Below are 26239 nucleotides of genomic sequence, written 5' to 3' on the forward strand. Positions count from 1 at the left end.
CCCAGGTGATGAAGGAAAGCTTTACTTTATAGAATTCCAGCTAGTAATACAGAAGGTAGGATAAAATCAGTAAATCATTTCACAACTCAAAGTAAAATTAATAATTTGGACAGAGATTACCAATTGGTATTAATATTATTAAATGAATGTTGATGGGGAAATAGTCATATAATACCAAAATAGTTCCACAGAGATTCTTTTCTAATTATAATGCAATGGTATCATCACCCTAACCCAGAGATCAATCGTAACGTGAATGATGGGTCCACCAGATATTATGTGTCTCCTAATGTGCCGTGCTGTGCTTAGCTGCTCAGTCGTTTCTGACTCATAGTGACCCTCATAGTGACCCCATGGACTGTAGCCCGCCAGGATTCTCTTGTCCATGGGGCTTCTCCAGGCAAGGATACTGGAGTGGGTTGCAATGCCTTCCTCCAGGGGATGTTCCCAACCCAGGGATTGAACCCAGGTTTCCTGCATTGTGGGCAAATTCTTTATTGTCTGAGCCACCCTGGAAGCCCAAGAATACTATCTAGGGTAGCCCATCCCTTCTGCAGGGGATCTTCCCAACCCAGGGATTGAAACAGGGTCTCCTGCATTGCAGATGGATTCTTTACCAAGTGAGCTACTAGGTAAGTCCCTCCTAAGGTGATACAATAAGAAATACACAATTTCTTCCTTGATGAAAGTATTTAACTTGAATCCATTACACCTTTAGACTAAACTTCTAGTTTTTGGAAAATGCAGGGGGGATAGAAGAACAAGCTAAATGATACCATGTAGAAGCAAGCAGAGAAACCCAGAGGTAGGATATTCTGTAAAACAACTGGCTCAGTAATCTTCCCAGACCAGGGATCAAACCCATGTCTCAGGCAGATTCTTTACCACTGAACCACCAGGGAAGCCTCATGATAAAGTGTTGAGAATGGTACTATTTAGGTGGTAAATATGATATTTTTATTTCTTATTCTTCTATTTATTTTCTTACTTTTTATAATGCATATTTATTGCTTTTGTAATAATAAAAGTTATTTTAATTTTTAAAAAGCTAGCTTCAGAAATTAAGGAAGGCAGAGAGTTTGTTTTGCTCACTGCCGTATACCTAGCATGTAGAAGAGGGTCTGGCCCAGAGTATGCTCAATATACATTTGTTGAATAAATAACTATAAAGTAATGCACCAAGTGACCCAATGCCCTTCAAAATTAAAAGGAGTTTGTATAAATGGAATAAAAGTATGAGTAATACTACACAGATTTTGAAAAAATTTCTTGCTGCAAGATGAACAGCGGAATAAATCCTATGTCACTACCTTACTAAACCACCAGAGCACTGAACAGAAAATTCCCTGAGATCTTTCTGACTGTTGACAGCCCAGTCCCTGATTAAGAGTTGCTCTCTTACCCTTCTCATCCCTTCCTTGAGGAGACTAGAGAAACTGGAGAGGCATGACGAAGAGGATGTAGTGCAGAGATGTCAGACAGCAGAAACCAGACTGACAGCCTACCAGACAAGGATTCAAGAATCACTAGTGGATGCTGAGTACCTGCAGTGGTGATTCTGACCTAGACCTTTTTATAGTTTACATTGTCTTCGGCTCTGAAATGACTGGGATATAAAAACACATTAGATTTTAAGTGAATTGAGATGGATATTCAAAGAAATGTTACTTGGACTTTCCTGGTGGTCCAGCATCCAGAGTCTGCTACCAATGCAGGGAACACAGGTTCAATACCTAGTCCAGGAAGATTCCACATGCCATGGGGCGACTAGACCTGTGCACAACTATGGAATCTGTGCTCTAGAGCCCCTGCTCCGCAACAAGAGAAGCCACCGCAAGGAGAGGCCCACACGCGGTAACAAAAGTAGCCCCCGCTCACTACAACTAGAGAAAGTCTGCTCACAGCAACAAAGATTCAGCACAGCCAAAAATAAAGAAGAGCTTTAAAAAAAAAAAGAACACCCCTTACTTCAAGGTTTCAAAGGAGACTAAAAAAATCTGTTTTTAAAAATATATAGCGACTTCCCTGGTGGTCCAGTGGTTAAGAATACCCCTGCCAATGAAGGCGACAAGGGTTCAATCCCTGGCCCAAGAAGATCCCACATGTTGGGGGACAACTAAGTCTGTGCCCCACAACTACTGAAGCCTGTCCTCTAGAGCCCGTGTTCCACAAGAGAAGCCACCACAGTAAGAAGCCAGCACATCACAAATAAAGAGTAGCCCCTGATTGTTGCAACTAGAGAAAGCCTTCACACAGCAACAAAGATCCCAAGCACCCAAAAAATAAAATCAACAAATAAGATAATGCATTATGTGCAAAGTAAAAACATTAAATTGGAAATTTAAAAAAAATATTGTAGAGTTATATGAAAAGATTTTCCTAGCAAACTAAATTACCCTAAGGCAGACAAATGCATGTATTTCCTAAAAGTGAAACAATGAAAAACCATATACATACTGTTCGAAAATGGCTACTTAGATGGTCGAGCCGGCTAAATCTTTTCCCACAAGCTTGACAGGGGTAGGGTCTTTCTCCAGTGTGACAACGAAGGTGGCGCTTGAGGTCTGCCTTCCGCTTCACCACATGTGTGCAGTACGGGCACTTGAACCTCATTCTGGGCAGGTCATCTGTCAGGAGACAGTTTGATCAAATCACCGGAAAGTTCATCATCACAATTCTAATAACATCAAGAACCCAAAAGGGGCTGGCGAGTCCAGTTTCAGAAAGGTAGGCAAAAAGGAGAAGGAAGACATTTTACAAAGACCAGATTGTTGATGTTATCCTAAGTACAGAACTATAACTTCAGGATTTGATATATTTACAAAGTCTGGGTAATTTACACTGTCCCACTCATCTTTTTATTTAATGTCTTAGAGTCACTAGATTTGAAAAGTAAAGTGGTGGCTGCATGTTTAGTCGTTCAATCGTGTCTGACTCTTTACGACCCCATGGACTGTAGCCCACCAGGCTTCTCTGTCCATAAGATTTTCCAGGCAAGAATACTGGAGTGGGGTTGCCATTTCCTTCTCCAGGGGATTTTTCCCTCCCCAGCAGTCGAACCCTCGTCTCCTGCATTGGCAGGTGGATTCTTTACGATTTTAAAACTGTAGACACACTCCAAAAGTTAAAGTGTTCACTGTTTATGTTTTTAAGTAACTTATTTTATTCATACATATTTATCCCCCCTGCTCTTACTTTTCATACAGTTATACTGCTTTTCTTTCACAGGCGAAAAAGTTTCAAGGATATTTAAACCTTTAGTTTTAAAACTCTTATGCATTCAAAATGTTACTTGTAGTTGGAGGCAAACATCATCAATTTACTAATAGTTAAATTCAGCTGTCATTATTTATTTTTAAAAAAATTATTTTATTATTCTTATTGTTATTTTACTTGTTTTTATTTTTTGGATGTGCTGTTTGGCATGTGGGATCTTAGTTCCACCACCAGGGATTGAACTCATGCTCCTTGCACTGGAAGTGCAGAGTCTGAACAACTGGACCACTAGGGAGGTCCCTCAACTGTTCATTATTGAAGTTAGATTTAAATAACCTAGAATTATAAACGTGCAAAGCCCAGGAAAGGATAACTTTCTTGCTGTTTTAAAATGTGACAAAGATTTCCCATATTTGCTCTGTTATTTCTGTCTGCCTTGGTCAGTGGTAGAGCTCCTCAGAATTTTCAATAAGCTTTACAATATGATACAATCTTAAGTATTTTCATGTTAGTATCCTACAGGAAAATGTGATTAGTAAAAGTCAATCAGGGTGGCTATTATTTTTAAGTATGTTACCTACAACAAGATTATTTCCTAAAATTTATATCACAACCAGGGAAATGTGAATATTGATTGGCTTTTAGTGATATTAATGATTTGTTAATTTTATTTACGTATGATAACAATGGTATTGTAGTTTTTTAAAGTTTATATTTTAGAGACACATTCTGAAATATTTACAGATGAGACATATGATGTCTGAGATTTACTTAAAAAGGGGAAGACCTGTTCAATGCATGATATAGGGTGCTCGGGGCTGGTGCACCGGGATGACCCGGAGGGATGGGATGGGGAGGGAGGTGGGAGGGGGGTTCTGGAAGGGGAAAACATGTACACCCATGGTGGATTCATGTCAATATATGGCAAAACAAATACAATATTGTAAAGTTAAAAAATAGATAAATAAACTAATTTTAAAAAAAAGACAATACAAAAAAATACAATAAAGTGTTCCAGAAAAAAAAAGGGGGGAGGGGGAGACCTGGAGAAGGAAATGGCAACCCACTCCAGTATTCTTGCCTGAAAAATCCCATGGACAGAGGAGCCTGGTGGGTCCAAAGGGTCACAAAGAGTTGGACATGACTGAACAGAGCAGAGCAGACATACAGTGGATGCTGTTTTAAAATAATGTACATAAAAATTGTTTGTATTCTGAATATCCTATGTACAGTAAAAAATCATTAAAATAAAAAGGGGGAAGAGTCAGGGGCAGAGGTACAAGATTGGTCATGAGTGGGACTGAGTAATAATGGGTGTATGGGGTTAATTATACTATTCTCTGTACTTATATATATATATTTTGAATTTTTCTAAAATTAAAAAATTTAAATATACAGTCTAAATCTTATGTTCTGCAGTTTAATTTTATCACAATTTTCCTTTAAATTCACATGTAAACTATTAAGCATGGCTTCCCTGATAGCTCAGTTGATAAAGAATCTGCCTGCAATCCAGGAGTCCCTGGTTCAATTCCTGGGTTAGGATGATTCGCTGGAGAAGGGATAGGCTACCCACTCCAGTATTCTTGGGCTTCCCTTGTGGCTCAGCTGGTAAAGAATCCGCCTGCAATGTGGGAGATCTGGGTTTGATCCCTAGATTGGGAAGATCCCCTGCAGAAGGAAAAGGCTACTCACTCCAGTATTCTGGCCTGGAGTATAGTTCATGGGATCCCAAAGACTTGGACATGTCTGAGCAACTTTCACTTTCACTTTTCAAACTACTAAGCAAATCTGCTAATGATTAATTGGGGGGACTAGATGATATGCATTTCTAATCCTTGTTGTCTACTTTGAAACTATCAGCCTACATAATCTCTCTGCATTTTACTATTATAGAAATGAGGTATCTCACGGTGTTGCACACAGAGTTACAGTATCAATGTCATGTTTTTAAAAATTATGCATTTATATCTTAATAGAATCAGATTTAATTTCTTTTAGGTATTAGGGCTGTGAACCTTTGCCAATATGCATGATTGCTCTATTTAAGTTTTCTGTATAAAAATACTCCTCCTGAGTGAATACTCAGAAAAAATAAATAAACTATTTAAAGTGAAAGTGTGATGTATAACTAAATCACTTTGCTGTACATCTGAGACTAACACAACATTGTTAATCAGCTGTATTCCAATATAAAACTTTTAAAAATAAATTGAAAATATGTTTCTTAAGGACTGAGCCATTTACAAAAGAGCTTTAAACATCTAACAGTCATCTAATCATCCACAGAAAAGCGGGTCTGGAAAATCACGGGTTTCTGACCCTCAGAACTCTATTGTTTTGACTTACTAAATTTATCCAATATTTTAATTTTAAAAATTTACCTCTTATATATAGAAGAAGAAGTACTTCTCTTCATTAGAGAAGTATGACCTTTTAAACAGGAAGAAAAAAAAACCCACACTTGGTTCAACTGCCCTAAAACCAAGGGCATGTTGAGATAGGATTGATTTACAGTGGAGTCTTGGAACCTGATTGAGAGGACTAATTCTCTATTTCAGTACCTGGAAAACTTCTTGACGTGACATCAGATCCTTGTCCATACTGATAGCTAACAGGAGTAGAGTCCATTTCCGCATTCATCTGTGCCTGTTCTTCAGACTGGGAAACGTGGCTGGAAGAATCAGATGTCCGTGCTTCTCGTTTGCTTGACTTATAATGAGCCATTTCAGAAGGCTGTGACAACCTTAAATGTTTGGACTTTTTAATGGAATCTTTCCTTTGTTCATGCTTGGTCAGAGCCTGTTGAGTATTCCTTTGGGAGGCTGGATGGTAATTATACTTACTCCAAGATTTCCCACTTATTATACCTGTTCCTTGATCTGGGCTTAGGTGAGAACGAGGAGAACTGCTTTCATCTTGCCAGCCGCTGGTATAAAAAGAGGAGCGTTCTATACCATTAGAATTGGCATCTTTGTCAGAGAGGCTGAAATAGCGATCCTTTTCTTTCTCACTAATATCTAACGAAGATTTAATGAAGGTCTTACATACACTGATGACATCAGTCATCTGAAGGAAGCTAGCAGCTGACATCACTTCTATGACATTCTGGCCCGTGAGAGAGAGCTTGCCGGAATAGACAAAGTCCAGGATAACTGTAAAAGTGTCAGGGGAGAAGGCCTGAAATGTTGCTGTGGTTGGCTGACTTGTCTCCTTGGAGTTCTGAGAAAGAAGCATTTTAAAGTAGCCGCTACTAGCAAATAAGACATTTCGATGGGCTTTGAAGACCTTCCCTTCAACCAGAATACTGCAGTCACAAAACACATCCTGCCTGCGCTGCTCATTCAGTTGTTGCAGGAGGTGAGACTGATGAGAGGAGATCTCCATTCTAGGGAGGAAAAGACACAGTGGTTACCAACACTGGAGTGACACTGCTTCTCTAAGATGAGCCAGGTAAAATGACAGAAACCTCTGCTTTTTCCATTAAAAACATTTTCTCCTTAGAGAATATCACCTCCAAGACACAGAAGATAATAGGTTTTAGGATACCATGTGATACTCTTTTTATGTGGAAACTTAGTTCCCTGACCAGGGATCAAACCCGTGCCCCTGGCAGTGGAAGTGTAGAGTCTTAACCACTGGACAGGCAGTGAAGTCCCTACTTTACTCTTGTGTGTGAGTGCTCAGTCATGTCTGACTCTTTGAGACTCTATAGACTGAAGCCCTCCAGGTTCCTCTGTCCATGGGATTTTCCAGGCAAGAATACTGGAGTGGGTTGCCATTTCCTTCTCCAGGGGATCTTCCTGACCCAGGGATCAAACTGGCATCTCCTGCATCTCTTGCATCAGCAGGCAGATTCTTTACCACTGAGCCACTTGGGAAGTCCTGCAAAGTCTGACTCTTTGCAATCTCATGGACTATACAGTCCATGGAATTCCTCAGGCCAGAATACTGGAGTGGATAGCCGTTCTCTTCTCCAGGGGAATCTTCCCAACCCAGGGATCGAACCCAGGTCTCCTGCATTGCAGGCAGATTCTTTACCAGCTGAGCCACCAGGGAAGGGTAGTTACCTCTACTCTCAGTTGTTTGATTTTTAGACAATTATTTGTTCAGTCACAGAACCTGGATTGAGCATCTTCTATAAATCAGGCCTTCTGCTATATGGTAAACTAAATAGACTTCTTCCTTGCCTCTGTGTAGTTTTTAACCTAAAGGGAATATCAGCATTAAACAAATATTCATGTGAAGTTATTAATGACAAGTGCTAAGACAGAAGGAGGTCTTCTTTGCTCTTGGTGTAAAACAGTAAACTAGCTTAGATTGGGTTGGAGTGTGTTAGGGAATATCTCTTTGAGAAGTCACATTTAGGTGAAACCTCAAAAGAAGTGAAGTCGCTCAGTTGTGTCTGACTCTTTGCAACCCCATGGACTGTAGCCTATCAGGCTCCTCCATCCATGGGATTTTCCAGACAAGAATACTGGAGTGGGTTGCTGGACCTCAAAGGCAATTAGGAATTAGCCAGGTGAAGAATGAAGGGAGATGATTTCTGATTCCAGCCAAATGGTGGTCTAGAAAGTGCTGAAATTTCCGGTCACAAATCTCTAGAGGTGCTGGCTAAAATGCAGGCAAAACTTTAAAGGTATGGCTGAGTTGCTGGGCAGCAACACGGGCTCTGGTTTTTATCAGTAACAGAAACTGGGACCCTCTAAGTGTTCAACCTTATTGAAAAAGGAGTAGTAAACTTTGCCCCTAAGTCCAGGGAAAAGGCAAAGAAAGTTTGTCTTTGCAGGGCCTTGGTTGAGGAAAAAAACGTCCCTAGATGAGATATCAAACCCAAGGTTGTGCTTTGTGAAGTTATGGAGTCCAAATTTATTTTGCTTGCTTGGTGTGGAAAACCTCAAGCTGAAAAATTAACATGAGAATGAGTCTTGGGCTGGTGGTGTCCATGGGGACACCTTGCAGAAGTAAATGCCAAATTGCTTAGGAGGGAAGCTCTCAGAACCCGAAAAAAGTGAAAGTATTAGTCACTCAGTCATGTCCGACTCTTTGGGACCCCATGGACTGTAGCCCGCCGGGTTCCTCTGTCCATGGAATTCTCCAGGCAAGGATACTGAATCAGGTGGAAAACAAGCTCTGCTTAAACTGAACTCAAAGTCATTCTCTTTGCTATATAGAGCGGCTGGCTCATTTCCAATATTGTACTACCATGATGTCTAATATCTCCTACCTTAAAAACTCCCCTTGATGGGACTTCCTTGATGGTCCAGTGGTTAAAAATCCACCTGCCAATGCAGGGGACACAGGTTTGATCCCAGGTCCAGGAAGATTCCACATGCCTCAGAGCAACTGAGCCCACGCACCACAACTACTGAGCCACCTCTAGAGCTCCACAACAAGAGAAGCCACCACAGTGAGAAGACTGTGCAAGGCTGAGAGTAGACTCCACTAGTCACTACTACAGAAAGTTACATAAAGCAGTGAAGACCCAGCACTGCAAAAAAAAAAAAACACAAAAAAACAAAACCATAATAAACTCCCATTGATTTCACATCTATTTCTGGCTACTACTCCATTTCTCTGCTTGCCTTACACAAAATGCATTGAAAGAGTTTTTGTCTTGGTTTTTTCATTTGCTAGTTTCACTTCTCCTATTCTCATCAGGTTTTCATGCCCATCCATCAAAACCCGTTTTTTGGAAAGATCATTATCAGTAACTTGCATGTTGTCATATCCAACGGCCACTTCTTTGTCCTCATTTCACTGACAAGTGGATCATTCTTTTCAACCTGAAACCCTTGTTTCACTTACTTGGCTTCCAGGATACCACTCCTTCATGGTTCTTCTCCTATTGCCCACTCCTCAGTCTGCTCTCCTGATTCTTCCTTATCTCATCTCTAAGTGCTATGGGATTCAGGACATGCTACCCCCAAATATGGCACTTCAGCAGTGAATATTATGAACTGAAGGAGTCTGAGTAAATAGGCAGAAGCAGGAAGGTCACTCTGACACCCTCCCCCCCTTCTCTGCTGCATCAGATCACAAAACCCAGGTGAGAGGTGTCCCCCTAGACACAGAGGAAAGGAGCCGCCTTATCTCAGGAAACGAAGGGATGCTGAGAAGAATCTGAACAAACAGGCTGTACTGAGCGTCCCCAGTTCACTGAGTTTACCTCTTACTGCTTATCTACCACATTCTTTTCCATGACTGTCCACTCTTCATCAAGCCTAGCAAAAAACACAGATCTGTCTCTTTGGGTCTTCATTTCCTTATGAAGCTTACTGTGTCACGTAAAACTTACTTTGAGTAAATTCGTATACATTTCTCCTGCTAATCTGTCACTTTAATTTTCAGACAGGCAAGGAAGAAGGTCAAGGAAAATTTTTTCTCCCCTATAGCTGCAATGTCCTTGGCCTCAGGCTCAGACCTTTCCTCTACTTATATCATTCCCTACGTGATCTCATGCAGGCTCATAGTTTTAAACACCATCTTTGAGCTTATAACTCACAGATTTACACATCTAGCCCCAACCTCTTCCCTGAGCCCCAGACTTTTATACTTATGTGCATCGCCACTTAGATATTTAATAGGCATCCTGAGCTCAACATATCCAAAACCATACTCTTCATTCATCCTCATCTTAAACCTGTCTTTTCTACAATCTTATCCATCTCAGGAAATGGTAATTCTATCCCACTTATTTAGATCCAAAGCATTAAGAGTCATCTTTGATACTGTGTTGTCAGCTTTACCTTCAAAATAAATCTAAAATCCTACCACTTCTGTCCATTACTGCAGATACCACTTCAGTCCGTCACCTGTTATCAACAGCCTCCTAACGGCATATGGTAGATGGTCAAGATGTGTTGGTTGAAATAATGAATAAATAAGTAGTCAAGTTAGGACTGAGTAATAGGTAGAAGTAACTGATACGAAGTGAAATTGGCAGAATTTTAAATACTTTTGGTATATACAAAGAAATATTTAATAAATACTGGTCATTTGTTAGTAACAGGAACTACTTGAAGAATCAGAATACCCAAATCTTAAAAATGAGGATATCCTTAAAAAACCATGGAGACATCTTTGCATAAGAGGTTTTCCTTATAAGGAAAACCTGACATAAATTCTGGTTCCATAAATACCAATTTAGGCATTTGTTGACCACGCAGCTTCATTTGGACATTGGAAAGACCTGAGGTGCCAGCATCTTCAAGGTTTTCTTGTTGAGTGTTGTCTTCGAGAAGTTGCATTCTTCTTGTCCTCCTTATAGTTAACCTTGATATCATGGAATCATCCTTCACAAAGTGCAGATTTTCTCCAGGCTGCATAATACTCAAAATTATGCCTATGCCATAGTTATCATGTTAAAAAATAACCATGGATTAAAGAGCTAAATGTGAGACTGGACACTATTAATATAAAACTTCTAGAGGAAAATATAGGCAGAACATTCTCTGACATAAATCACAGTAGTATCTTTTTTGATCTGTCTCCCAGAATAATGGAAATAAAAACAAAAATAAATGGGACCTACTTAAATTCAAAACCTTTTGCACAGTAAAGGAAACAATAAACAAAATGAAAAGACAACACACGAATTGGGAGAAAATATTAATATTTGCAAATGATGTGACTGATAAGGGATTAGTCTCCAAAATTTACATAGAGTTTATGACACTTAACAGCATCAAAACAAACAGCCCACTCAAAAAAATAGGTAAAAGACCTAAATAATCTCTTCTCCAAAGAAGACATGAAAGTGAAAGTTACTCAGTCGTGTCTGACTTTGTGACCCCATGGACTATACAGTCCATGGAATTCTCCAGGCCAGAACAGTGGAATGGGTAGTCTTTCCCTTCTCTAGGGGATCTACCCAACCCAGGGACCAAACAGATCTCCCCCAGTGCAGGAAGATTCTTTACCAGTTGAGCAGAAGGGAAGCTCAAGAATACTGGAGTGGGTAGCCTATCCCTTCTCCAGTGGATCTTCACAACCCAGGAATTGAACTGGGCTTCTGCATTGTAGGCGAATTCTTTACCAGCTGAGCTAAAGAAGACAAACAGATGGCCAATAGGCACACGAAAAGATGTTCAACGTCACTAATTATTAAAGAAATACAAATCAAAACTACAAGACGTCACTTCATCCAGTCAGAATGGCTATCATCAAAAAATTCACAAAGAATAAATGCTATAGAGGATGTGGAGAGAAGGGAACTCTCCTACACTGCTGGTGGGAATGTAAATTGGTATAGTCACTATGGAGAACAGTATGGAGGTTCCTAAAAACACTAAAAATAGAGCTACCATATGACCCTGCAATCCAACTCCTGGGCATATATCTGCAGATAAACATGATCCAAAAGGATACATACACATCTATGCTCATTGCAACACTGTTTACAATAGCCAAGACATTGAAGAAACCTACATATCCATGGACAGAGGGATGGATAAAGACGACATGGTACAAATATACAATGGAATATTACTCAGCCTTCTTTTCATTAAAAACAAAGAAGTAATGCCATTTGCAGCAACACGGATGGACCTAGTGAGTGTCATACTGAGTGAAGTCAGTCAAAGAGAAATATCGTATGATATCCTTTATATGTGGAATCTAGAAAGAAATGATACAAATGAACTTACTTACAAAACATAGACTCACAGACTTATAGAACGAACTTATGGTTGCTGGGGGGGAGGGAGAGTTAGGGAGTTTGGGAAGGACATGTACACACTGGTATATTTAAAATGGATAACCAACAAGGACCTAATAATGTGTAGCTCATGGAACTCTGCTCAATGTTGTGTGATATCCTGGATGGGAGGGGGTTTTGGGGAGAATAGATACATGTATGGAGGTAAAGAACCTGCCTGCCAATGCAGGAGACTTAGGAGATGCAGGTTCAATTCCTGGGCTAGGAAGATCCCCTGGAGGAGGGTATGAAAACCCACTCCAGTATTTTCACCTGGAGAATCCCAAATCCCATGGACAGAGGAGCCTGGCAGGCTACAGTCCATAGGGTCACACAGAGTCTGAAGCGACTTAGCGAGGAACGGCATGGAGGGTTATGAAGTGGTAAAGAATCTGCCTGCCACTGCAGGAGAGGCAAGAGACGCAAGTTCGATCCCTGGGTTGGGAAGACCCCCTGGAGTAGGAAATGGCAACCCATTCCAGTATTCTTGCCTGGAAAATTCCATGAAGCCTGGTGGGCTACAATCCATCAGGTCACAAAGGGTTGGACATGACCGAGCGACGGAGCCTGCACACAAGCACGGATACAGGTATGGCTGAGTCCCTTCACTGTTCACCTAAAACTATCACAACACTGTTAATCCGCTATACCCCAATAGAAAAGAAAAAGTTCAAAACAAACAAACCAAAATAACCATTATATTTAATTTTTAAAATGGCACTTCATATCTTACACAACACTCTTCTCTCCTGGAATGAATGTGTGGAGTGTCTAATCTGAATACAGTAGCCAGAGCAACCTTTCCACAACGTAAGTGAAATCAAGTCACTCCTCTGCAAACTTTGGAAACCCTCCAAAGTTCCCCATCCAATCCCAAAGTGCCTTTCCTGACCTGAAAGGCCCTATACCATCTGCATCCTATCCCTCACAGAACCTCTCTGCCCACATCTCCTCTGCTCTAGCCCTCACACACAGCATTCCAGCTCCAAAACTCATTCCCAAACATTTAAGGCAAGTTCCTGCCATGAAGCCTTGTGGTACTATTCCCTCTGCTTGGAAATTCTTCCCCCAGATATACACATAGTTCCCATTCTCACATTTTCTGATCTCTGCTCAAATGTCAACTTATCAGAAAGGCTTTCCTTTATCATTCTATGTACCTCCCCCTACTCTTTATCCTCTTATTTGATCACGCTCTGTTTTCTCCTTCTAGAACTTAAGGTCCTCGAGAGCAGAGAGTTTGCCTGTTTTGTTTACTTATATTCCCAGGTCCTTGAACAGCACTTGAGCACACAACAGATGCTTAATCAATGCTGTTGAATGAAAGAGTCAAAAATATTAAAAGATATAAGGAAATTTTTCATTATAAAGAAGAATTAGCAGGCATGACAAGCAGGGAATTAGAACCCCAAAATTTGAGTAAAATAGAATAAAAATCTAACAGGCTATTAAATAAGTGTGTTTAAAATGATCAAAGATAAAAGGTGACATACACTAGCATATAGTTATGAGCACAGACACTAGAACCAGGTAGCTTGACTGAAATTCTAGCTCTTTCACTTAATAGCTATGTGAACCTGGGCAATGTATTAATATTTAACCTTTGTATCACTGTTTCCTTATCTGTAAAGTAGAAGCAAAAATAGCATTTATTTCATAGGATTACTGTGAGGATTGAATGAGTTGATGGACTGGGTTGGCCAAAAATTCTTTCAGGTTTTCCCGTAACATTGGCTGCAAAAATCCGAACGAACTTTTTGGCCAACCCAATATCTATAGCTCTTGAAACAGTGTTTGGCAAATGTAGTTCTTTGTGAAGTACTACTTTAGTTATTCTCCTTTTACTTTATTATTATTATTCACAAGAATGGGGGAAAAAAGAAAAGGTAGGTTTGAAGAGGAATCAAATGAACATATGAAAAATATAAGTAATGAAATTAAAACACCTCATGCTGCAAGATGAGTGCCCCATTTGCAGCTTCACGTCCACATTCCTGGCAGGAAGATGAAAAGACAAAAGGCAATTACCAGGCAATTTTTATCTTTTTTATTAGGAAAAAAAATGGTTTTTCCAGATGCTACATCCAGGGAACTTGCAACTCAATGGCTAGAATCATGTCACCTAGTCTTTAGGTGTGCACTTTCACTAATGCTATATATCAATTTCTACTTCTCAATTTTTGCCAACACTTATTATCATCCGACTTTTTAAATTCTGCCAATCTTATGGACATATAATGGTAAGCTATTGCTTTTATTTGAATGGGCTGAACAACTTTTAATGTTTGTTGACCATGATTAAGTGAATTTCCTTGCTCATTACAATGTTGCTAAGTACCACTGCATAACAACTAACCACCAAAACAATGTTATACAAAAATTAAGTATTTATTTATCTCATGCTCTTGTGGGCTAGATGGGGCAACTTGTCTGAAGTGGCTGTTACTATATGGTCTTACATCTTCCTCCTGAGTCTAGCAGGCCAGCTTGGACAATTTCTTCTCACGACAATGGCTAAAGGACATAAACCCAAGGGGAACTACATGAGGTCTCTTTAAGGCTTAGGCTTATAGCTGCCACAGTGTCACATGTACCACGTCCTAACAGACTAAAGCAAATCACATGGCTGAATCTAAAGTACAGAGGAGAAGAAATATCTTCTGGTCTGTTAGTGGGAAGAACTGCAAAAGTCATACAGCAAAGGGTGTGAATGTTGGTAGCGGGTGATGAACTGGGGCCAATGATGCTGTCTACACAATATCCTTTCTTATTTTTTAAACTGGGTTATCTTTTTCTTATTGATTTATAGGTATCCTTTATATATCCAACAAACTAATCCTTTATCAGTTATAAGTCTTGCAGATATTTTCTCCCATCTGTGGTCTGTCTTTTTAACTCCCTTAAAGGTAGAATTTTCATTAAACAGCAGCTTTTAGTGTTAATATGGTCAAATGTATCAGTCTGTTAAAGTGCTTTCTCTATCTTGTTTAAGAAATCCCTATCTCAAGGATATAGAGTTTTTTTTTATTAATAAACTTCTGTTTCTCACTTTCAGGGTTTTAACTTACTACTGATTTGCATATGGTATTCTAATATTTTTCATGAAGATACCAATCTTTCTGGCACTATTTATTGAACAGAAAATCCTTTCCCTGCTAATTTGTAATGCTACTTTTGTTATACATCTAGTTTCCATAAATTCATGGGTCTATTTCTAAGCTCCTTTTTTGGTTCAATTCATCTATTTCTCTCCCCCAATACTGCACAGCTTTAATTACTAAAACTCTAAATTGAGTTTAAATTTAAACTCTAAATTTAAACTAAATTTCAGTTCAGTTCAGTCGCTCAGTCGTGTCCGACTCTTTGCGACCCCATGAATTGCAGCACGCCAGGCCTCCCTGTCCATCACCAACTCCCGGAGTCCACCCAAACCCATGTCCATCGAGTCAGTGATGCCATCCAACCATCGCATCCTCGGTCGTCCCCTTCTCCTCCCACCCCCAATCCTACCCAGCATCAGGGTCTTTTCCAATGAGTCAACCCTTCGCATGAGGTGCCCAAAGTATTGGAGTTTCAGCTTCAACATCAGACCTTCCAATGAACACCCAGGATTGATCTCTTTTAGGATGGATTGATTGGATCTCCTTGCAGTCCAAGGGACTCTCAAGAGTCTTCTCCAATACCACAGTTCAAAAGCATCAATTCTTTGGCGCTCAGCTTTCTTCACCGTCCAACTCTCACATCCATACATGACCACTGGAAAAACCATAGCCTTGACTAGACGGACTTTTGTTGGCAAAGTAATGTCTCTGCTTTTAAATATGCTATCTAGGTTGGCCATAACCTTCCTTCCAAGGAGTAAGAGTCTTTTAATTTCATGGCTGCAGTCACCATCAGCAGTGATTCTGGAGCCCCAAAAAATAAAGTCTGACACTGTTTCCACTGTTTCCCCATCTATTTCCCATGAAGTGATGGGACCAGATGCCATGATCTTAGTTTTCTGAACGTTGAACTTTAAGCCAACTTTTTCACTCTCCTCTTTCACCTTCATCAAGAGGCTCTTTAGTTCTTCTTCACTTTCTGCCATAAGGGTGGCGTCATCCGCATATCTGAGGTTATTGATATTTCTCCCGGCAATCTTGATTCCAGCTTGTGTTTCTTCCAGCCCAGCGTTTCTCATGATGTACTCTGCATATAAGTTAAATAAGCAGGGTGACAATAGACAGCCTTGACATACTCCTTTCCCTATTTGGAACCAGTCTGTTGTTCCATGTCCAGTTCTAACTGTTGCTTCCTGACCTGCATACAGGTTTCTCAAGAGACAGGTCAGATGGTCTGGTATTCCCATCTCTTTCAGAATTTTCCACAGTTTATTGTGATCCACACAGTCAAAGGCTTTGGCGTAGTCAATAAAGCAGAAATAGATGTTTTTCTGGAACTCTCTTGCTTTTTCGATGATCCAGTGGATGTTGGCAATTTGATCTCTGGTTCCTCTGCCTTTTCTAAAACCAGCTTGAACATCTGGAAGTTCACGGTTCACGTATTGCTGAAGCCTGGCTTGGAGAATTTTGAGCATTACTTTACTAGTGTGTGAGATGAGTGCAATTGTGCGGTAGTTTGAGCACTCTTTGGCATTGCCTTTCTTTCGGATTGGAACGAAAACTGACCTTTTCCAGTCCTGTGGCCACTCTGAGTTTTCCAAATTTGCTGGCATATTGAGTGCAGCACTTTCACAGCATCACCTTTGAGGATTTGAAATAGCTCAACTGGATTTCCATCACCTCCACTAGCTTTGTTCGTAGTGATGCTTTCTAAGGCTAAATTTAGAAAACTAAAACTCTCCCTCGTAAGTCTCCTTCAAATAACATTAAAAAAAATGATTGTCTCTTTTTCTTCTATATAAAAATTATGATAAGGTTATCATAATTCACTTTTAAAATATCCTATAGGGATTATTTCTGGAATTTAATTTAGAGATTAATTTATGCAAGACCATACATCTTTATAATACTGAGTCTTTTTCTTAAAAAATATTTTCTTTTTTTTTCTTGGTCACACTTCATAGCATGTGGAACTTCCCCAACTAGAATTGAACCTGTGCCCCCTGCAGTGTAAGCATGGAGTCAATCACTGGACCACTGGGGAAACACCTCTAACATTGTCTTATTATCCATGAATATGGTATAATTCATCACTCATTTAGGTCTTCTTTCACATTCTTCAGTAATGTTTCCTTATTTTCTTTATGACCTTGAATGTTTTTTGTTAGGTTTATTTCTGTTGCTTATAGGTTTTATTGCTATACTGAATGAGCTAGTAGGCTTCATCAGCTAAGTGGAAATGCTGCTAAAATCTTACCATTAAGAATGATGCTTAGAGGCTTCTCTGGTGGTTCAGTGGTAAAAGAATCCACCTGCCAATATAGGAGACAGGGGTTTGATCCTTGGTCCAGGAGGATCCCACGTGCCATAGAGCAGCTAAGCCTATGCACAACTATTAAGCCTGTGTTCAGGAGCCAAGGAATTGCAACTATTGAGCCCATGTGCAGCAACTACTGAAGCCCATCAGTCCTACAGCCTGTGTTCCACAAGAGAAGCCATCACAGTGAGAAGCCCGTGCCCTGTAAGTAGAGAGTAGCCCCTGCTCACCACAACAAGAGAAAAGCCCGAGTAGCAATGAAGACTCAGCACAGCCAAAAATAAATGAACAAATAAATTAATTAAAACTTGGTATCATAAATGAGTGGTAAATTGTATTAAACGCTTATTCTGTATTTATATGCTTTTTTCTCTTAATCTGGCTATTGGTTTCCCACGGCTGAGTGTGAAGTCGTTCAGTCATGTCCGACTCTTTGTGACCCCATGGACTGTAGCCTACCAGGCTCCTCCGTCCATGGGATTTTCCAGGCAAGAATACTGGAGTGGGTTGCCATTTCCTTCTCCAGGAGATCTTCCTGACCCAGGGATTGAACCCAGGTCTCCTGCATTGTAGGCAGACGCTTTACCATTCGAGCCACCAGGGAAGTCCAACGGAGGAGGGCATGGCAATTCCTATGGCTGCTGTAACAAAATACCATCAACTGGGCGACTTAAAACAACAGAAATATACTGTCTCACAGTCTGGAGTCTAGCGATCTGAAATTAAAGCCAGCAGGGTCAGGCTCCCTCTGAAATCTTTAAGAGAAGAATCCTTCTTTGTTTTTCTCTGTCTTCTGGTGGCCCCAAATGTTCCTCAGCTTGTGGCTGCAGAACCTCAATCTTTGCTCCATCTTCACAGGGCTATCTTCTCCCTATGTGTCTCTGTGTCTCCACAGGGAGATCTCTCCTGTACCGTCACAACGTCTTCTTATAAGGACCCTAGTCATTTTGAATGAAAGAGCCATACTCCAGTATGACCTCAATTAATTACACCTGTAACAACCCTATTTTCAAATAAGGTACTGTAGGTTTGGACTTCAATATATCTTTTTAGGAGTAACACAATTCAACCCATAATAATCTATTAAAATGATACATTACACTAATGGATTTTTTGGATATTGAATCATCTTTGCATTCCCGGAATACACACTAACCCAGTCTTTATTTTTCTACTTATTTAGAGGCTAAAAAGATAAATCTTCTGCTTTTTCAATTCTCCAATAATATATGGCTAAACCGAGTAGTGGGTTGAATACTGTCCCTTCAAAATTCATGTCTACCTGGAACCTCAGAATGTAACCTTATTGGAAAGAATGTCTCTGCAGATATAATTAGGATGAACTCATACTGGATTAGAGCGTGCGTTCTAAGTTACTTCAGTCACGTCTGACTCTCTGTGACCCCATGGACTGTAGCTCTCCAGGCTCCTCTGTCCATAGGATTCTCCAGGCAAGAATAATGGAGTGGGTTGCCATGCCCTCCTCCAGAGGATCTTCCCGACCCAGGGATCAAACCCATGTCTTTTATGTCTCCTGCATTGGCAGGCGGGTTCTTTACCACTAGCACCACCTGGGAAGCCCATACTGGATTAGGGTGGGCCCTAAGTCCAATGACTGGTGTCCTTATACCAAGAAGAGAGGATGCATAAATACACACAAGAAAGAAAGCCACATGAAGAGGTAGAGATTGGAGTTATGCAACCACAAATCAAGGAATACCTGCAACCACCAGAAGCTGGAAGGATTCTCCCTGGAGCCTTCGGAGGGAGTATGGCCCTGCTGACACTTTGATTTCTGACTTCTAATCTCCAGACTGAGAGGATAAATTTCAGTTGTTTTAAGCCACCCACTTTGTGGTGCTTTGTTGTAGCCCACCCTAGGAAGCTAATATAAACCGCACTAAATAAAAACAGTAATTTCACTTAGTTGACCTAAATCTTGATTTAAAATGAATTGGTGAGGGACTTCCGTAGTGGCCCAATGGTTGGCTCTATGCTCCCAGTACAGGAGTCCCGAGTTTGATCCTTGGTCAGGGAACTAGATCTCACATGTTGCAACTAAGAGTTTGCATGCTGCAACTAAAGATCCTGCATGTGGCAACCGAGATTGAAGCTCTCGTGTGCCACAACTAAGACCCAGCAGAGCCAAATAAATAAATAAATAAATATATTTTTTTAAATAAATGAATTGGTAAAAGGGAAAGTATTTGTTTCCATATTAACAGAAGAAGCTGTAGCTATTTAAAAGTTGTTATTCTAACTGTTTCAAAGGGCACTTTTGGTTACCGGCCTGTTATGTAATTTCCCTTCTGTTTACTTATTATTCTATTCCTACTACTCCCCCTACTCATTCAATACCTTTTTCTGGAAATAGCTCCTCAACTTTTCTTAAGAGGATCAACCCTTCACTTCTTCACTTCTTATGATCTGGAAGATACTCGACTCATCACTCCAGAGGGCAACTTGTGACCTTGACCTGGCAAATCAGAGTACTGCATTCCCATGGCCAGTTATTGGTTGGGGGATGGACATATCAAACAAGGCCACAAAAGGAGGCTCAATCAAAGCAAATCTTAGCATTTTTTATTGGAGCAACTAGGCAAGAAAACCAGTCTTATGAGGATGTGAGCCTGGAGCTATGCAGATTTTCTGCCACCATAAGAGAACCTACATGAGAAGGGATTGACACTGGGGAAAGCAGAGCAGAGAAATAGAAAGACCGGATTCAATCGACATTATTTTTCCCTAGACCAGAGGCTGGTCATTCATTTCTGTAAAGGGCCAGATGGGAAATATTTTAGGGTTTGTGGGTGTGAAAATGTGATTTATAATAGGCTATGGTTTTTCCAGTAGTCATGTATGGATGTGAGAGTTGGACTATAAAGAAAGCGGAGCACCGAAGAATTGATGCTTTTGAACTGTGGTGTTGGAGAAGACTCTTGAGAGTCCCTTGGACTGCAAGGAGATCCAACCAGTCCATCCTAAAGGAGATCAGTCCTGGGAGTTCATTGGAGGGACTGATGCTGAAGCTGAAACTCCAATACTTTGGCCACCTGATGCGGAGAGCTGACTCACTTGAAAAGACCCTGATGCTGGGAAAGATTGAGGGCGGGAGGAGAAGGAGATGACAGAGGATGAGATGGTTGGATGGCATCACCGACTCAACAGACATGGGTTTGGGTGGAGTCCGGGAGTTGGTGATGGACAGGGAGGCCTGGCATGCTACGGTTCATGGGGTTGCAAAGAGTAGGACACAACTGAGTGACTGAACTGAACTGTATTTTGGACTTTGTCCATGGTTCCTGGCTCACAGTTCTCCAAACCCCTGGAATTTTCTAAGCAGTGAGAGCAATGGGAGCATCTTGTGTTATAATATTTGAAATCATAGCAGAGCCATGAAGGTGAAATGGGCATCTTGTTACTTATAACAAGTCCCTTTCAACCATAACTGAGTTTATGTTAATAAGGTGATTTTTTTTGACTATTTATTTGGCTGCACTGAGTCTTAGTTGTAGCATGCAGGATCAAGTTCACCTACCAGAGATCGAACTTGAGTCCCTTGCATTGGGAGTGCCAGGTCTTAACCACCGGACCACCAGGGAAGTCCCAATAAGGTAATTTTTGGAAGTCCCCTAAAGAATGGGGGATTGATTGCCAGGGAAAACAATCAGTGGATTAATTAGATTAGAGGGTTGGAACTTGCAGTCCCACCTCATGACCTCTGAAGAGGAGAGAGGGGCTAGAGGTTGAATCAATCACCAATGGCCACTGATTTCATCAATCATGCCTATGTAATGAAGCCTCCATAAAAACCAAGAGGGATGGGGTTCTGAACTTGCACGCTGGTGAGCCAGAACTCATCCACTTGCCAGCTCCAAACTCCATAGGACAGAAGCTCCTGGTTTCAGCATCTTGTCCTATGTCTCTCTTCATCCAGTTGTTGATTCATGACTGCTGCTACCTTTTGTAATGAACCAGTAAGTTAACTAGTTTTCTGAATTCTGTGATCCACTCTGGCAGATTAATCAAGGAGGGAGTCCTGGGAACCTCTGATTTATAGCCAGTTGGTCAGAAGCACAGGGAACAATCTGACTTGTGATTAGCATCTGAAATAGAGGCAGTCTTGTGGGACTGAGCTCTTAACCTGTGGAATTTGATGCTATCCACAGGTAGATAGTGCCAGAACTGAGTTGAGTTAGTGTTGGGAGAATTGCTTGGTTTGGGGGAAAAACCCACAAATCATAGTGGGTCATAGATCTCTCTCACAACTATTCAGCTTCACCACTATATTGCTCAATTCAGAGCATAAAAACACCTAGACAATATGAGAAGGAATGGGCATGGTTGTGTTCCAATAAAGCTTTACTTACAAAAACAGACACAGGGGACTTCTTTGCGGTCCAGTGGTTAAGACTCCACACTTACAACACAGGGGGCGCCGGTTCAACCTCTGGTCTGGAACTAAGATCCCACATGCTGTGCTGCTGCTGCTGCTAAGTCGCTTCAGTCGTGTCCGACTCTGTGCGACCCCATAGACGGCAGCCCACCAGGCTCCCCCGTCCCTGGGATTCTCCAGGCAAGAACACTGGAGTGGGTTGCCATTTCCTTCTCCAATGCAGGAAAGTGAAAAGTGAAAGTGAAGTAGCTCAGTCGTGTCCGACTCTTCAAGACCCCATGGACTGCAGCCTACTAGGCTCCTCCATGCATGGGATTTTCCAGGCAAGAGTACTGCAGTGGGGTGCCATCGCCTTCTCCACACATGCTGTGCAATGTGGCCAAAAATCAAACAAACAAAACCAGACACAGGCTCATTTTTATGACCCCAGCCCTAGGCTCAGTCATACCTTAATCTATATCGATCCTTGGACTTTTAAGTTACTTCAGCCAATAAACGTCCTTTTCCTAAAGTTAATTTGAGGTGGTTTTCCTTTTAACTTGTAACCAAATAATCTCAATTTATGTTATATCTGAAGATTCTGAGTTCTTTGTTAACTTTCATCTAACTATTAGTGTAACTATTCTTTAAAATCCATTCTTAACCCTGAAAGGAATCAAAGTTGGTTTCACAGAGGAAAGATAAATTGATGACCAAGTAATCGCCAGTTCTTTTTCAGCCATGTCTTACATAAACACTAATTCTATTCTTAAAAGATTTAATAAAAGTTAATTCCTTGGGGGAGAAACAGATTTTCTTTTTCAGTCTAAGTTTCAACAAGAATTTGCTATGCAGGCAATTTGTAGACATTCAAAGTGAGCATCTGTATTGTTAAGAGTTGCAAACAGTAGTCACTGTGTACAAATTTAAACAGGCTCCTCACTGAGAGTTGATGGGGAGTGGGAGGATGTTAACAGTGAAAGTAAAGTGGAAAATTATCTTCTCCTGACTGCAGAGACTTGAACACTGTTTTGACAAGCAGAAGAAAGAACAGAGGACCTCTGAAAAGGCTGAGAGCTGGGGGAATGATTTTAGCAACTGTGTCAAAGGGCAGTCACATGACTTTTCCCTAAAGTGAAATACCTCAAGCTGGCAGATGAACTCCTAGAGCTATGTACTCCGGTCCTGAAAAGAAAAGTATAATTTCAAGACAGGATGGAGACTGAGTTCCAGGGGCTTAATGAAAAGACTCCAATAGATAAAAAGGAAGGAGGTAACTCACACACACACAACTAGGTAACAGACATACGGCAGGGAAGAGAAAAAGAACGATCATGGATGACTCCAAGTTTTATGGCCTGAGTACTGGCAAAAAGGACTTGCCATTTGTTGAAATGGGAAAGACTAGGTGAGAAACAGGTGGTAGGGGCTGGTACCTGGAGCTCAATTTTGGACATGTTAAGTTTAACATGTCCCATTATACATCCAATAAGAGATGAAGAGCGGGCAGGTGGGCACATGAATAGAGTTAAGAAAATAGGTCCAGGCTGGGGATATAAGATTGGGAACTATCAGCATATAGATGGTATTTACAGTCATGAGATTCAATGTGATTACAAAGGAGGCGACTACATAGAACAGATACAAGTCCTTGGCACTCTCAACATTTAGAGAATACAGGGATGAAGAGGAGCAAGCAAAGATACCTGAGAGGAAAGCCAGAAAGACAGAAAGAAATATCCTGGAGGGGAAGAAAGTGTTTCAAGGAAGAAAGGGTAGATCAACTGTGTTAGTTTTGGTAAGATGAGGACTAAGGGTTGACCACTGGATTTATCAGTGGAGAGTGTGTGTATATGTGTGTGTTAGGGTGGGTTTAAGGGAGAATGGGATGAGAGAAACAAGCACACACAACTCTTTTCAAAGAGTTTTGCTGTAAAGGGAAAGAGAATAAGGGAGAAAGTGATAGTAAGGGAAAGTGGGGTCAAGGCTGAAGAAGAATGAATATTTTGGAAAGAAAAAAAAAGATAACTGAAGAAATAAACTTCCAGATGAAGCAGGAAGAGATTGAGAACACATTAAAATGGTTACTATTAGAAAGGATGAGTGAGGGATGGGAGGAGTAGACACCCTCTTTGCAATAGGAAGAGAGAGTGACAAAGTGTACAGATACCTGAGAAGGGAGTAGTATGGGAGCTCATTATGGATGCCTTTGGTCTCTAAGTAAATATCACTATTTGTGAAAATGATGAGGAAGGGGTAATACGGTAGAATTACAGTCATTAAATCTAAAAATGTTTACCTGATTTTTAATCTACTCTGATTTATACTTTTCACTCAAATCACAAGATTAAAGTATCACAACATAAACTGAGCTTAACCCATAGTAGATAATAAATATTCAGTGGATTTGTATTGGTGAAACTGCTGCATTGCTGGACTATAGCAACTGATAGGCAGGAGGAATTGCTGTTTTTCCTTAACCTACCCATCTAGGGTTGAGTACGTTTGTTCTTTGCTCTTGCCAGGCTTTCGTAACTAAGGCAATAGATTTTGGTTTCTGTACTGATCATTTTTACCTATCGCATACCTATTTAAGCCAAACAACTGCCCTTTTGTATTCCGCTATATTCTGATAAGTAGAGTCTGGGGCTGAGAGTCTGAAATCTCATGACCCAGGATCTTTCATCAGTTAATTTCCTGTAAGATATGCTAAATGGGTCATAATGGAAACAGAAGACCAGAGGAAGAGAGAAATTTCCAGCTTCTAGCTCTCAGAGTAGCAGGATGGGATGATTCTGGACAGCAGCTGAGGCAGATACAGAATCTTTTTGGTGATTCAAGTTCTGATTGAGGTGGCAATTCTTCAGCAGATCCAAGACTGACTGCGTCTCCAGAAGGGCAGCAGGCAGCACATGCTTGTGGGTTCAGCTTTAAGGGCTTGTGAACTCTTAAGCCCTTGTGGTCTCTGAGTATCATTTCCTTCTTTTTTTTTGTTCCTCCAGCCCCCATCCTCATTTATGCTCTTCCAGACCTTCCCACACCCTTGCAATTTCCTGTAGCATATTATCTCTGTCTGGAATATCTGGAATGACTTCCATTTTCTGGACAGGACTCTTACTATACAATCTTAACAACAGAAAAGGTCCCAGGAAATAGACCCTCCAAAATAGGATTTGGGGATTGGTTTGCTGACTGTTTGAGCTTGAACAGAGTGATGGGCTTACTGTCAATGGAAAATGGAAAAGTAGTGGCGTTATGATTATCTACCTCATCACTCATGTTTGCTTAGGATGAAGTCCTATCAAAGGCAATGCTTTGGGAGACCAAGTGGCTGCTGCATTTGACCATCATGATAGTAATGATGACTACAAGGACTTGGGAGGCCATCTGCTTCTGACCGTACTGAAGCACTTACGGCGAGGAAATGATAAGGTCCAGTCTTTAAACTCAAGTCACCATCAGAGAATCAGAGAACGTTGATGATGACCCTAAACGAAGCTCTCTGTGAAGTCACATGGTGCACACAGCTAAAAATTAGACCCCGAATGTGTGGGTCGCAAAATAACAACACAGGTTGTTTTAACATCCTAACCAAGTCTCTGATGCGACAGGCACTGATGGTGAGGGAGACCCTAAGACTTGGAATGGGAACATCTGAATAGATTCAGGCAATCTGAGAACCTTGAACCTCTAAATTCCCAAGAGCCTCCCTCACCAAGGAAGCTGCCTGTCCTTCTTAGTCTGAGGAGACCAGCCTTCCTTTTCCTGAAGACAGTAGAAACTCACCTGAGGCAACTACCTTGCAAGGAGATGCCAATTTTCCTCCAGACACACCTCCCCACTTCTCACTACCACCAGACCATGGCCAGAGTCAGACTCCAGTATTTCCCAGGGAGGATAATGTAAAATTATCATGCAGGAAGAGTTGTTAGTCAGTTAAAACACTTAGGAATGTCTCTGAAAATGTTTCACTGGCTGACCACAATTTGAACTCAAGAATGAACTATATTCAATGAAGTTGAGATGCCAAAAATTCTGGAATGTAGAGGAAGAAACCCAAATGTCCAGAGGACACTTCCTTTACTTAGATACAGAGGTTATCATCTGTAGGATGGGGATGACAGGAGAAAAAGTCCTCACTGAAATGGGATGATAAGATCCCAGAGTGGCAAGGGCCAAGTGACAGTGGTTAAATGCTGGTGACGACATGCATATGATTACCATAATATACAGCAGGGATCAAATTGCCAACATTCATTGGATCATGGAGAAAGCAAAAGAGTTCCAGAAAAACACCTACTTTTGTTTCACTACTACACTAAAGCCTTTGTGTGTGAAAAGAGTACATCAAGGCTATATATTGTCACTCTGGCTTATTTAACTTCTATACAGAGTACATCATGTGAAATGCCAGGCTGGACGAATCACAAGCTGGAGTCAAGATCGCCAGGAGAAATACCAACAATCTCAGATATGCAGATGATATCACTTCAATGGCAGAAAGTGAAAAAGTGAAAGTATAGTCACTCAGT

The 26239-nt window shown here is 40.9% G+C and overlaps 1 protein-coding gene across 14 annotated transcripts in view; it reads right to left on the minus strand.

The window, feature by feature from the left end:
- Window positions 1-26239, minus strand: part of ZBTB8A (zinc finger and BTB domain containing 8A) — a 129802-nt gene that overhangs the window by 35011 nt on the left and 68552 nt on the right. For all 14 annotated transcript variants that reach the window (XM_081585848.1, XM_081585851.1, XM_081585849.1 and 11 more), the window contains 2 exons: window positions 5781-6604; window positions 2458-2627 (listed from right to left, as the gene is read on the minus strand). In XM_081585848.1, the coding sequence (XP_081441974.1) occupies window positions 2458-2627; window positions 5781-6604 (994 nt within the window). The remainder of the gene's footprint in view (window positions 1-2457; window positions 2628-5780; window positions 6605-26239) is intronic.

This window comes from Giraffa tippelskirchi, chromosome 3 (genome assembly GCF_054371585.1).
Source record: "Giraffa tippelskirchi isolate mGirTip1 chromosome 3, T2T-mGirTip1v1.2.pri, whole genome shotgun sequence".
NCBI classification, from domain to species: domain Eukaryota; kingdom Metazoa; phylum Chordata; class Mammalia; order Artiodactyla; family Giraffidae; genus Giraffa; species Giraffa tippelskirchi.